The sequence below is a fragment of the Mycetomoellerius zeteki genome, unplaced genomic scaffold, assembly GCF_001594055.1.
Source record: "Mycetomoellerius zeteki isolate Tzet28-1 unplaced genomic scaffold, Tzet1.0 scaffold164, whole genome shotgun sequence".
Classification (NCBI taxonomy): Eukaryota; Metazoa; Arthropoda; class Insecta; order Hymenoptera; family Formicidae; genus Mycetomoellerius; species Mycetomoellerius zeteki.
This window is the reverse complement of record NW_017256594.1, coordinates 1,160,121-1,175,813: the sequence shown is the minus strand read 5'-3', so window position 1 is coordinate 1,175,813 and position 15,693 is coordinate 1,160,121. Positions and strand designations below refer to the sequence as shown.

Below are 15,693 nucleotides of genomic sequence, written 5' to 3'. Positions count from 1 at the left end.
CAAATAAATTTTGTGTTAATACACATAAATGTATCATTTTACGTTCAAATTGATATGATATTTTCTTCAATAAATATTGTAATAAAAAAACTATCATATTCTTCTTGGTATTAATAGTTATCTTCGCTCGAGAGAAGTAAAATATAATAATAATTGAAATTACTGCTATATTCACCGGTTGGTCCTGATTGTCCCTCAACATTTCCCCAAGAAACAAAGCATACGCGTTGCACTTGTGCACGACTGTCCCGATGGTGGCCCCTTATACTTGTCGGAAACAATAGGCATTATGTGCCACGGCACACGCGCGACAACGGCTTTTCCTCCCCCTCTGACTTGTTCGAACTAGTTATAACCGCTGTTCCTACGTGCCGCTGACGAGGAGAGCAACAATTACGTTAATGCATTGTCCCATGTTCCGGCGCTTAACGACTCGGCGTCCCATCGACGTTTTGCACTCTCGCAGATTGAATTAAATCGAATTACGGGAAGTCGCGCGTTAAAATCATTGTCATGCGAATTGCATTGTCGTAGTTATCCTATAATTTATCGTCTTAGCCTAAGTCGAAATTGAGAAATTAAGCATTTTGATTGTAACATGTCATAATGCGCGCGCTACGAAACTCCGTTGTTAACGTCTGAATTAAACTAAATAAAAAATATACTATTTTTTGGCATTTATGCATGCCTTCTTGTGTGTCTACCTAATATATTAAAAATCTCTTTCAATTATTTATCAATTATAGAAGTCTATTTTCGACAAGAATTCATTTCTTCTTCCTGTATTAAGAGATCGCGAATGAAGATTTTTTTTAATTGAATAGAGATGATTTACCGGTATCGTTGTCTCCTGGAACCCCAAGACTGTCGCTATTGTCATTGATGAAGGCCTCCGCCGTTGACGTGAAGGTTTGAGGTGATAGCGTGAGGTCCGGCCCGCTCTCACTATCAAACAACTCTAAGTTCCCATTTCCTGAAACACAAAAGTAAAATATTAAACGTTAGTATCATTATGTCTCGCATTATGTGTAGAAACAGACTTATATCATAAATAAAATTAATTGATTTTGCTTATGGATCTAAATTCAAAGTAAAATTAACATTAACAATTTATTATAATTATTAACTGATTAATTAGTTATAACCCATTAATTATTTAATCAACGCAATATAATTATTTATCAGATGTAACTCCTCGCCTATCTGAGAATAATGAAAGATAACGTTTATTCGGCAGCAATATAAAAAGTCTGTCAAAAGCCATACACATTTTGGATGGGCTTGTCGATATTGAATAAAAATTTTGAATATATTGATAGAAATTTTGAATGTATTCATCAATGCAAAAACTGTTTATATTTATCCTGAATGAATAAGCGATATATCGAATGTATACATATATTCGTTATTCCATATACCATTCGATATGATACCTATTCATTCAAGGTGAGTAGTTTTTAATGGATGATAAATATATTCATAGTGAATATTTCTATTTCGACTTCGTCAACCCTAATTCTAGAGTCATCTATATTTGTAATACAATAACAATAACGTGGAATTCAAAAATAAAGATACATGACTCAGAGAACGTAACTGACTCACGTAAAATCTCTTTCGACGCTGATTTCGATTCGTCCCAATGCCAACCTTACGTAATTTTAAGGTTGACAGGTGACCGGCGTTGACAAACGAACAAAATTCTTCACGCGCTAAAAGTGCGTACCACAAAAATAACCCTCTATAAACGAGTTGCGGCGCGTTTCTGCATAGTTACTCAGAAAATTATAGTCACCGATTTTTTCGAGAATTATCTGCGAATTAGGAGAGAGACATTCATGTGTCAATAAAATCATTCTATTTCTCGATACTTTCACGGCTATTTTTAAAAGTAACGTCTAAATTACCATTTCAAAATAATCATTAAACATGCATTACATACCTAAATTTAAGACACTCATTGATCGTTAATTGTATTGCTCTGTTATCAACGCGCGACAAAATTATTACATGTTACGAGTTAAACGAGAATTTCTCAGCTGCATAAGAGCAGCGTAACTTGCATATCTTTCGCATATCTCGCCACTACACGGTAACAACGCTGAAGCACACTTGAAAGATCTCGCAGTGAAGATCTCTCGAGACTTCGGATGGTTTCCGTGATGCAACGAGGATATATGGCTATGTGCCAAACTTTGTGCATTTTAGAGTATCAGTTACTTTCATTAAGTGCATTTACTTAAAAGTTAATTACATTCCGATCGAAACATCGATTTTAGTTTAAATTTCTAATTAACATGATCTATAAAAGAAAATTCGCAGTCTAAAAAAAGAAATAGATGCAAAAACTTCTCTATCAAAATACAACCGATGAAACTTGCATAAATCTTTATTTATAACGAAGTTTATATGAATATTTTTTATTCTTCATTCACCATAAAGAATAAAAAAAGAGGTAAAAGTCGAGCAAGGAATAGTTCGATCTACAAAAAATTTCCTTCAAAAACGATGGTAAAATCGAGATCGATAAAAAAAATACGCGCTCATACCTGATTCGATGAGGAATTGAGGATTAACCCGGTTAGGAATCACCACCATTTTACGATGTATTAAAATTCGAAGAGCGCATTCGGTGAGCGCGTGACGGCGCAAAAAGAGAGTACGGCGTCGTCGACGCGGCGTCTTCATCTGCGTCGATTCGTACTGACGCGACGTAGCAAGTGTGGCAACGTTACGACACATTCGAAGCGCTACATATGACGAATGGCTCCTTACCCGTAAATATTTGACGACAATTTGATCTGTACGAGTCGGGACTTAAATCCCCTCGAGGATACGGACGAAAGCGGCTTACAGAAGCTCCGTCGTCCGTGGCTTTCGACCTGTCCTCTCATCATCGGACTTACACATCCCGAGACTCGCGGAAAATATATATCACGAATATCGATAGACAATGCGGACGTTGATCTGCGCGAGTAACATTGTCCAGAGGCTACAAATATATATATCCTAATAAGCCTCAATAATAACACGAAATCGCATTCTCTCGAATCAGTCAATTGATGTTGGTAGTCAATAGAACACCGATAACAATAGTTTGTGTTGCGGACAAATATCGTTTTCTGCTAAAACCGACCAGATTCAGGCTTTATATACCGATAGATATATTTTGTACACGTCAATAATAATATTGACACACATTAACCCCGGTATAATAGTGTTATAACATTACATAATAATTGCGCGACGTTGTCATAACACCACACTGTTTATTCGTTGTTAAGCTGAAAAGATAAATCAATTCTTATAAATAAAATATTCTATTTCTCAGAAATATATGCCCAAAATGTAAAAATAGATAGTAGCATTTTCGTCATTACACTAGCACAGTCGATACATCGAAGGAATGGTTTTGCTAAAGTATCTAAAAATTTAGCTTCATATAGACCTGAAAATAATTTTGTTAGACCATCAAAATAATTATGTAGAATGCTAAACGTTCATGATAAAAAGTTTTAATATTTTAATAACAAAAGTGTTTACATGTCCTAATTATTTTGATGCTCCAAACAAAATTATTTGCAGATATATGTGTATCTAGCTGAATTTTTAGATACTTCAACAAAATCATTCTTTTCGTGTAAGGGCTATACTTATTGCATTCAAAGCGCCACTTGTTCGTCCCTACATTAATACGATTTGTTCCTGGTGTATTTTACTCCCCCCAAGAGACAGATTAACTCGCTCGAAGGGAGACAAGAAGGACATTCCGATAGCACGTACAGTCATGTCGCGCGCTTCATCGTTTCCGCTCTCCCTCGTTCTCCACTTACGTCGTTAAAGTGCGCATCCGACTGCATCGCGGGAACGGCTATGCCACGAGATTGAGGGAGATGACAGGGAGAGAGGGAGAGAAGACGCATTAACATACCTGCAATATGCATGCGAGGTGGTGCACTCGTCCGATTCGACGTTGCTGCGCGTGCGGGGGCTTACACAGGAATATTCACGTTAATTCAAAGCGATGGTATGCGCCCGCCACGGATTAATATATTCCGGATTATCCGTCTGTGTTTGCGTTAATGCTCGCGCCGTTGGGTTAGTTAAATATGTAAATATAAGCGGCGTGCGCGCGGCTACGCCGGACGTTACCCCTGGTTATAACGTCGACATGCGGTAGAATGACGAATAAGGGTGATAGTAACCATGCTTGTGAAAAATACACGACATGGCGAAAGATCGGATATCGATGTGAATTATTGCATTAGAAGACTCGCGTATTTCCCTCGAAAATATCACCTACGTGAATTGAAAAATGTTTGAATTTTTTTTTACTTCAAAAACCGCGCCGGAAATTGAAAACACGGGTAATTCTTTTTAATGAGATACTCACTGAAAAAAATGCATGTAATTTTACATGGAAATTACATGTATATGATTGGAAAATTATCTAAATTACATAAATGTGCTTGGAAATTTACTGGAAATTGTAAATTTCTAATCATATTTGGGCAATTTTCCAGTCATAAACATGTAATTTCCATGTAAAATTACATGCATTTTTTTCAGTGCCGATGCAGCATATATTCTTGTACTTTCAAATAATGTCAAAACGATTCAGAAAATAAACACGTAGTATGTCAATACAATCTTCATGGAACACAAAAGAAACGTGTATAGCTACATACGTGAAATGTACGTACTTACAGTTTCGAATTAAATTTTTGTTCGGACATGTATTAATCATCGTAGCGATACATTTATCTTCGAAGAACGAGAGTATTAAGCCTTCTGCAAGTAATAAAGGAAGGATTACGTGGTAATAGAAAATGTCGGTTGCGCAGCATCTTTCGGGAGAAAACGGCAACAAAAGAAAAATGCAATTCTTTCGGCGCTATTATTAACATTAACCCCAGCACTCGGTGCTGCTTGTATCAAAGTAGTATTCATTATGAATACATTTCGCAGTTAACGTGTAACACGCCACGCTCGGAGCAATTCTCATGATTAACTCGAGTTACGTATATAAATTTCGAGGAAGATAGCCATGTGTAACGTTACGCTCTATAAAAAAAATTTCCCGCAACATCGCTATTCTATAGTATGGAAAAATAACAAAGAAATTTATTTAAGCGAAGCTGGCGCTAAACGACGTTACTACAGTCGGGAGTAAGAGCCATTCACGCGTGGCAAAAAAGCGGCGGTACGGGGAGAGGAAGCTGCGCGACGTTGATCGCTGCCAGCGCGAAAAAGGGGCGAAAGGGAAGAACGAAGGATGCTTTAGATGAGGGAAGGTTGGAAACCCGGGTGGCGCAACCGGGTTTATTCACAGCGCGAGCGAACGAACCCGACGAAGCCCAGATATTAATTTTCTCGATGTATATGGATGAGTACTGACTAGGCCACGTTGCGGAGGATACTGGGAGGAAGACGGACGAAGGTGGAAGGCTGGCAAGAGGAAGGAAACAGCAGCGGTGATGGTGGACGTACCTGCGTAACGACGGGTGGGCGAGGGAGAAAACGAGGGGGGATGATGCGGCTGTGCACCACCACCGTCGCCGCCGGGAAGTGTTCGTTCAGAACGGCGAAGGGTGGCTAAATTGCTATCGATCTTCCAGCCACGTAAATATCGTTTACCTTGCAGCACCCATCTCCGAGCCTTTCTCATCCCCCTGCCCTTCTCATATGTCCTCCCTCGCGTTCCTGCCAGCCCCACGCTCTACATGTCGACGCATTACGCGAATATGCGTTATCAGTTTGATGGAGATCCCCGGCTTTTCGTATCACCGATTCTGATAGCTCGATCGGTCGATCGGTTAATCCCTCGCCGTTCGCGTATCTTTTAGCGTGCCAAAATTCGGCGTCGGTATCGGGTCGAGCGTTTTTAATGCTCAATTCTCGCATCGTTGCGAAAGTCGCGCGAATTCGACACGTTGCACCACGCACATATAAATGTATCGAACGTTGAATGATAGAATATTTTCAGGAAAATATTCGGGAGAGAAATATTGAAGAAAGAGATATAATTGCTTCATAACTGCTCGAAAATAATTATAAAATAATAGTACCCACGTGCAAAAAAACAGCGTTTTTCAAATAAGTTTTTTATACATTACTAATGACACAAATTGGAATAATAATAATAATAATAATAATTTAAAAAGGATGTCACTCAAGAGCGCAGAAAATTAGAGCACGGTAACTCCGAATGCACGCGTCTATCCGACAATCGCTTGGTTTGCGGTCAATTGCTGGATATAATTTCATTAAAAGCATCATATTTCAGCGTTCGGTAAATAGAACCGCCGCTTATTTTACGGTAGACATAAACGCGCTCGTTTATCGTGCGAATCAGCCGAAATAGCGTTCGGTATCGTATCGAAATTGCGCGCGTGAATGCGAAATGTGAATGTGAATGTACTACGGTGATACCAGAGTTCTTGCAAATTTTATCTCGCTATGAAAGAGAACCAAAAAAAGAGAGGAATGCGTTTAATTATAAACGACGCCGGCTTCTCTCGCGTTTATTCGCGCTCGTAATTACTCGTCGTGTCGATCCCTGGCGTATTTGCGCGAATTCGCGGAATTCGATGTAATCATCGATTCGACGGGGACGCGAGAATAATTAATAAAAACTCGGTATTCGCGACAAGCCGGTTGCAAATTAGGAGATGCGTTCTTCTTGACGATTAAATGCAGAAGATTATAAAAGAACTTGACTGTCGTGCGTTCACAAAATAACTGACGTCTATAGGTACATTTAACCGCGAATCTCTATAATTAAAAACAGCGCAAATTCAAAAGCGTGCAATTTTAGCACTTAATATGCATTTCTATTCCTTTTTACAAGTATTAAAAATTTTCTTAAAATTAGCAGTCGCGGAAAGCTTCTCCTTCTTGCTGTCGAAGCAATTGCACCGCAATATAAATTGTATTTCTCCAAGCTCTTCTCGAAATTTAATTAAACATCGAAGGATACGTGGCACAAAAGAGCGTTTATCCGTTCTCGCGTTGAGTTTGAAGTACGTTTTATCAAAATATTCATATTTTTCCACACGTGTCGTTCTCGCATGTCTAATATCCAGCGAACTAATAAAAATAGGTTTGTTCGCATTGCTTGAAATCTCCAAAAAATATTTGCATTTAAAACAAGATAAATATATATTCGGACGTTGAAAAAAAGAGAGAAAACGAAGATGCTGAGTGCAAAAAACGCAAGCAAAAAATCCTGATGACAGTGTGAACGCACGACAGTCAAGTTCTTTTATAATTTTCTGCATTTAATCGTCAAGAAGAACGCATCTCCTAATTTGCAACCGGCTTGTCGCGAATACCGAGTTTTTATTAATTATTCTCGCGTCCCCGTCGAACAATCCTGATGACAGTGAAGAGCCATCCTCGATGCGAATTGGTGAACACCGCGAAGATCGCGCGGCGTACAGTCGAGGATATGTAAATTGTATTAAGTCTCCCGCGGTTTCCCCTCGACCGATGGTGGCGGTTGTATCTTCTCTATCGCAGTCGCCCGAGAGTGGTATTACGAAACTTAAGCCGTAGCGCACAAGTGTCGCGTTACGAGTCCGACCTCGAGAGCACGGCCCCGGCATCCTCGCCGCCTTTGTGCGACGTAAGCCGGCGCCATTATCTCGGTTGTATCCCCTGGTGTCTCTCTCACTCTCTCTCTCTCTCTTTCTCTAAAATTTAAACTTAGCACCCCTTTGCACACCCCCGTCAGCAACCACAAAATCTCCTAGAAATCCTTGACTATTCCGTCGATCCTCCGTGGTCTCTGTCTTATGGCGCTCGTCTTCGTCACGTGAGCAACTTCGCCGCTTAATTAACTATCTTACAGTTTACGCGACCGCTCTTTATATATTCTCGTGGCGGAAATAACGCTACAATTCTTCGTTTTCCGTATGAACATAATTATAGACGGTGTGCACCGATACATGGTAAGAATGGATTTGATGAAGTATCTAAAAATTTCCGGGCTAGAATCGCGACTGAAGCAATATTTTTCGCAATAAATTAAATTATTTATCTAGTTCTTAAAACGCTTAGATTGACATCAAATTAATAATATTCGTCTTATTAGCATCAAAAATTATTAAATTGCTTATCAAATGTGATACAGAATTATTACTCTAGTTCTGGCCATGATATCAAAACCGAAAAAAATTTGGGCGCGCGGTTTGCAAAATTGGATAGTATATAAATTCACTCCAAAATATTTAAGAACTAAAATCCGCTTTGATTAAAAATAGATTTATTTCTTTTAATTGATTTATTTTCGCCAGTCTAATACGAATTGTAACTTTAAAAATTTAACTAGGTAGAGATCTGAAAATTTTGTTGGAACATTAAATAATTATGTAGAACGCTCACATTGGTTACTAGAATGTTAAAACTTTTTACAGTATTATTCAGCATACTTGAGATTTCTATGTAATTATTTTGATAGTCTAATAAACTTATTTTCAGATTTATATTTAATAAAACTTTTAGCAAAATCATTCTTTCTATGTAATTAAAATCGCGTAACAAGCGATCATTTTATTGGTATAGTCTATTTTATTTTCCGTACAGGAACGCGTGAATGAGATTATAATACGGAACCTATAATTGAGAATTTATTTACGAGCTAAAACAAATCGATCGATTGTCACATTTAAATAAATTAGCTCATCGTGAACTTAATATCTTTTTCAGTCGTAACTTCAGAATTCTGGATTATACGAGGCAATTTCCGATCTGACTCATTCTCACAAAAGCAGAGCTAATCATCGCAGACACGCGCGCAGGTAATTACGTTCACGGTCCAATAATCATACCGTTATAATTAACGCGCCGCAATTAAGGCGGTTTCGTAGGATGGACGACAATCGAGCCGTGATTGTCGATTAAACATTTTCGCATCGATGCAGCGACACAATTTCCGAGGCTGCGCGACGCCAGCTTCCCCCCGAACGACCGTTCTTCTCGCGAAGGGGTGGCTCGCTCGTTAGTTCACGTAGTGCAGGGGCTAAAAGCGCCTTTTAACGTCCTCCGACATCTACGTCGGATTTCGCGCTTGCAAAACTCACGGAGCCAATTTTCGAGCTCGAGCGACCGTGAAACGTATTCAAATTCTGTACAAGCGCTGTACATACCTTGAAATGGACAACGCGATATTTCTTTGCGACGTTGCCGTCGACAGTTATTAGTAGCTCCTTCAACTCCGTTTTTTTATATAGAAAATGCAAGTAGATAATAAGATATCAATACTTTTACATGTCATTCCAATTTCAAGGTTACCATAATTTTCTCATCCTAAAATTTCATAATTTTTTCCTAATTTCCAGACAAAATTTCATGATTTTCTCTCTAATACTTTAAATAACATTTTAAAATGCTTTGTATTTTTGTCCTGATTTGGACAATCATTAAATTTTGTTGAAAAAGCAATTTAACACAGCAATGTAATTACAATTAATGCTGCTGACACTTAATGTTGAAGCGTTTAATTATTAAGTTAACAGTAAATTGTGTAGGTGTAATGTATGCATATTAAACTTCTTTAAAATCAAGAATATTTTCAAGAAAATTTTGCAAAAATCTTTGACATTTCCCTGATTTTCAATTTTGTGACAATCCAAAATGTGACATTATTTGATATATTTGCAAGATTTCTATTTTCCTTCAATTCCTTCCAATAAAAAATAAAAAATTGTAACGATACACCGTTATTATATTGGATCGTTTCTCGAAAATAATATTCTTACGAATTTGCACAAAAGTTACGAAAAGTTTCAAGTTTACGCGATCGCAATGTATATGCACGATTGATTGCGTTAAACATTCATTGAATGGAGCTTTCCAGACGATGTCTGAACTACACTTTCAGAGTCACGACCTCGTATCGATCGTTTATGAAAGCCCGACGAAAGCGTTCAATGATATCGTCGCCGATCGCTAACGAGTACTACGTATAATAACATTTTTCGCACCTCGGAGTGCGCAAATGGCATTTCGGTAATTAAACGCACGCGCACACGCCGCGGCGATCGCGTTGATGAAGCAATTTTATCGGGCGACCCGCATTTCTGTATCGACGCAACGACAGAGGAAGGGGATGCAAGAGAGGAAAAACAGTAGAGAGATCGGAAAAACGAGTGGCGCGCAACGAGATGATAGAGCTCCCACCAAACCAGCAAATTGGGGAAGTAAATCGTGCGGGATACCCTACACAGCCCGTTAGCCGCGTACACGTGCATAGTGGCAGGTGGATGAAGCACATATGACGTGTACTTTTGTGTGTGTGCGTGTGCGTGTGTGTGTTTGCGCAAAGAGAGACGGAGGCGGAGGAAATCCGTAACGAACTTCGCGCAATAAGAATTACAAGTAACACGCGGCCGTCGGTATTATTTCGGTAGCGAAGTCAATTTGCAATCAGCAGTGCAGCCGTTTCTCTCCTCGTTTCGTCTTCCTTTCTCACTTGCCTATTCTCTACCTCGTGCCAACGAAGAAAGAAGAGTACACCCTGTATTTACCATAATGCGATAAGAGGCGAAGAGTATCGTACATTTAAATGAGTCTGGGTTTTCTCTCCCTACGTCAGGTCTTTTTCCTCGTTTTTTCTCTCTCTCTCTTTCTCTCTCTGGTGCTTTCTTATTTCCTTAAACAGTTGCCAGTCGTGCAAAATCCCTGTAAAACTCGGAGAAAAGTGGATTTTCCTACTTTCCGAAATTGCTTGCGAATGTGTTCATTCGGAGACGACTAATGAGAACTTTAGAAACGCAATCCTATTCTACGTTTCTCTTTGATGTGCAAGTCTGTAAAAGATTCCTGAAATATTATAATTATATTATATTCGAATGTCACGTTCGAATGTCATGATAAACTGACATCGTCAGAAATTAATTGTGGTCTTTCGTAGCTAAAATTCACTCGATAACTTTAGATACGATGGCGCACTTTTTACTACGAATAGCTAGGAGAAAAATTTATAAGATACACAGAGAGAGGAAAAATAAATATTTTTACCGCATTCTTTCATCGCCCTCAGACATCGAAGAGAAATTAAGTGGAACTTACGATCTCTAAAGCGGATCAGTACACACGTTAAGCCACGTCAGACTGTTTACGAGTGGATCTCTTTCGAGAGCGAAAGAAGTTTCGTTAAAGATTCCGTCTGTCAACCTTGCTTACCACGGCTCGCTCGGAGCCACGTTGAAGTAGCTTTTTTTGCTTTCTCTTTTTAAGAACTTTTTCCATCATTTTTTCTTTACTTGCTACCGACTCGCAGCAGAAATCATTTATTTATAAAATTTTTAAAGAGTGTTTGCTCATAAAATAGCGTTTTTACTTTGTGTATGTGATTGGAAAATAAAATTAATCTAAATTTATGACGTATACATTTAATAATATTAATAAATTCTTTTATAACAAGATTATTGATTATTAATAATAATACACAATTATTAGAATATATACTAAGATTTTATTGTAAATTTTAACATTGAAATTTGATTCACTGACACGTTTATTGATAATAATAATGAAAATTATTAAGTGAATTACGTTCTCAAAATTTGCGTAGATTATTTAAAAAAAAAAAAATAATAACATTGATTTAAAATCGTATTAATTTTTATATTTCTGCCTCTTTCTTTCTCTTACAATTGTGTGTATATATTCAACGTTTTAGCGTGTAAAGCAAAAGCTATAACAAGTGCACTTAAGCGCGATGTAACGAAATGACCCCGTAGAATAGATCGTAGGTATAGAAAGCACTGCTTAGAAATGGCCACATGCATGCCAAATGTAACTGAGGTATCATAAACGAGCCCGTTTAACGAGGTGGGATATAAGGTCGAGGGGGACATAAAGCGACGGGGGGAACGAGGGACGGGTGACCGAATTCGAAGATATTTGAATTCTTGAATGCCGGAGTCGTCTCATATCCCTTCGACCTCTATGTTGGGTTTGCCTATCGAGATAACGCCATTTATTTAAAGCGTCTCGCGTTATGAATGCCCCGATCGCGTGGAAGAAAGTACGCATCTACCTACTATTCTACGTCTATATCCGTAAAAATGGATCGCAATTCTAATCGTCACTCTGAATTAAATTCAAATCTCGAAAATTTATATATTATTCGTATAAGTTCAGTCAAATCAATTTTTAGGATAAGGTTTAGATAATTAAGATTTAGATAATCTTAAACGCCACCACACTAAGTTGCAGTATGACATATCCATCCAATTTGATTGCTTATAACGTCCATAAAAATAAATATTATATACTATATATATATAATAATAAAATTTTTTTTTCAATTGAAACGCTAGACATTAAAAGACATAATAGTACCAAGCAAATGAATGAATCTTTTTTAATAAAAAAAGAAGTTACAAGAAATAGAGAAAGCGTTGGAAAAAAAAGTTGAATATGCCATACCGCGTTTAAAAGTTCATAATATTAATATTATATTTTTGAGAAATGTGTCTCAACTAATATATGATCAAAAGTGACTCTAATTTAAAATAAAATATATCATAGCCAGATAGTTCTCTATTTGGAGCAGTTTGTTACCTATACATACATACATAGACCGAATTACTCGATATATATTTTATGTTATACATATTATATAAAATATAAATGCGCACGGATTTACTTAAGACAGTGTTAAATTGGCGGCCAAAGTATACATGAATCGCACATGTACGAACGCATGGATCAAGTCTTTATCGTGACAGCCGGTAGAGCGAGGATGGATAGTAAGGGATGCGAGTCCTCAGAGGATTTGACTAGCCAATTTGTCTGAAGCGAACTACTCATTCTCCTGATAACAACCTATCAATGATGATAACAGCGGATCCCCGTATTCATCGAATCGGATTACTAAAGTAATTCTCTTCTAATGTATTAGCAAAGGGTGCATTATATTAGAATTGTACGATCAATAATCTAAAAAAGTTCTCTGCGTATTAATAACATTAATGTGAACGTACACTGTTAAATCTATAGTGTCAAATTTAACTTAACGTGAGTCGCCACTGTTCCTACTCAATTATATCGTTATTTTATACTTAAAACTTTTAATAAAAATTTTATTACTTAAAACAATAGTTATATTTGACACTATACAGTGTTAATTTAACACAATATAGTGTCAAATTTAACTATCGTTTTGGTAAAAAATAATCATATATTTAGTAGGAGCAGTGGCGACTCGCGTTAGGTTAAATTTAACACTATAAATTTAACAATGTACTTTTTTCAGCGTAAGGAAATTTTTTTATCGTGCAACTTGCCAAAATAATGAATAAAAAGAAAACGTTTTTTATATAATAAACAATCGGACTAGTTTCATATTTTTTTTATTAGATTCAATCATTAAAAGTGCTTATAATGTTTTTCTCATGATTTATTCTGGAAAATGACTCTGCATTCAGAACTTCCAAGATATCATGAAAAAAGAATGCATATCTGAGAGTAAAAATAACATATAAAAAAATAAAACGAGACGTCCCATTTGATAAATGATATTATTCTGTTATTATAAAAATATAACTATCGATCGTAATTTCAATTATATCTACACAAATCTGCACATAGTCACAAGCGCGTTCTCAAGAGTCTTTTCCATAATCATCATTCACACGAGAGGATGAGCGTGTTTCTCGCTGTACAGCGCAGGTCGCGCAGGTCCCGCACCGGGCTATGCAACGAGCATTAATTAAATCGAGCAGGTCGTGTAGAAGAGAGAGGGAGAGGGTCGGCATCCCTTTGAGCTTGTGGCAGTCACTATCGCAAATTAAAGTCCGGTTTGGCGCGCGTGAAAATAATTCCGTGCGCGCGCGGGCGGATTCCACGCGTTCGAGCGGGTCTCGATTCGGAATATTTATTCGGCGAGCCGGATTTATCGGGATTGCCCCTCACTCCCCCGTTCTTCTTCCATCGCTCGGATGTATGTGTATCGCTCGAATATCGCATCCTGTATGGGAACGCACGCCCGTGGACACGTACTTGGGATAATCCTCTCGAAAATATCAAAGGATGCCCGAACGCGCCCGATTCTTTCGCAATTTCAACGGCATGCGGTGCAATGCCGTCCTTTGATTCGCTATTATCGTGAAATAGCGCGCACGATCTTTTGTTCAATCGACAAATGAATTAATTTCGTTGTCTCTCGAATTTCGTACCGACTCACTAGCGATGGATTGTAATTGTTATTAATCTTACGATAATTTTTCCTTTGCTTAAAATAATAATCCAATCTTTTTTATTTACTGTAAGCTAATCGTTTGTATTACTGACATTCTTCTAATAGAAAAGTCTTTTTGTTAATTACATAAAATTATAAATTCTTTTTTATAATTAAAAGGATCCTAAACCAAAGGCCGAACTTGATCGAAGTCGATAGCGCAGACTTTTTTTATTCCAAATTCGATAATAGTGACATTTTTGATTCATTTCTTATATAATATTATATATCGTTCTGTCTCACTCAAACGCATACGTCTGTCCTTATATAACATATTCCACTGCCATCTCTCGCAATACCTATCACATACTTGATACACAATTTTCGTGCTGTTTGCCGTTGTTTATCTGTATCAAACGCGTGAAGCGAAAGTTTGGAAAATCTTTTTTGTTAGGCCTTCAATCACAGTTTCGCAAGTTCAGGATTGTTTGTGCACGTCATACACTTCCGGGGAAAGTATCATTTGGTACGTACGACCTACAGAATTCCTGCACTAAGGGAATTATAACCTAAGGCGACAGCTGTAAGAGCTGAAATAAAGTGAATTTAAAATTTTTTTCTCCGATTTTCTTGTCAAATTTAGTTGACCAGTACTTTTTTGGTACATACTTTTATTTATTTATGTATAAAAGGATTTGGTGATCTATAAAAGCCAATTCGGAAAATTTGGCGATCTGCAATTGTCGGTACTTCCTGTTGGTTTAGAATCCCTTTAAGATTTAAACACATTTATGGAGCTAACCAATGTCAAATAAAAATGAAAAAATTACAGCTTTATTATTAATTTTTAGTGTCGATTCGTAACAATATTTGTTTTATAGGAAAATTTTATAATTTATGAAACAAGCTTTAATCCTCCGTATAGAATTGAACAATAGAAAGAACAATATTGTGTTTTTAAAAATGAGTCTAGAAATTTTAAATAAGTGAACAGCTTTTGCAAAAATTTTATGTGTATATGTGCGTGCGATATTGATATAATATAATACTATATGTGGTGATGTGTTGATGTTTCGCAAATCATGTGCATGTACACTGAGAAAAGATGCTTAAAAATTTATTTGTGAGATATAATATTCATTTCACTGAAATAAATATTAACTCTCACAAATAAATTAAATTAAATACAGCGAAATAAAATTTTATTTCTAGCAAATAAGCATCTATTTAATTTTTTACAATTAACTCTTAACGGCAGAAAACATTAGTTACATAACCAAACAATTCGGGCCTCAAAGGCCTCTATTATTCTTCAGATAAACTTTGAAATAAAATGCAAATTTCAATGACTATATTTACACGGCACGCTTAATCGGATTTAATACACCCGTAATTATGAAATTGACCAATCATAGCTGTTCCTCAAAAGAATGGAACGACTATGATTGGCCAGTTTCATAACTACGGATGTTATTAAACCCGATTAAGGGTGCCGTGTAAAT

General features: G+C 37.1%; 1 protein-coding gene across 1 annotated transcript in view; it reads right to left on the bottom strand.

The window, feature by feature from the left end:
• LOC108721232 (uncharacterized) overlaps positions 1-15,693 on the bottom strand; it is a 335,056-nt gene that overhangs the window by 143,263 nt on the left and 176,100 nt on the right. Inside the window, exon 4 of the mRNA XM_018445654.1 lies at positions 836-973. Within this exon, the coding sequence (XP_018301156.1) occupies positions 836-973 (138 nt within the window). The remainder of the gene's footprint in view (positions 1-835; positions 974-15,693) is intronic.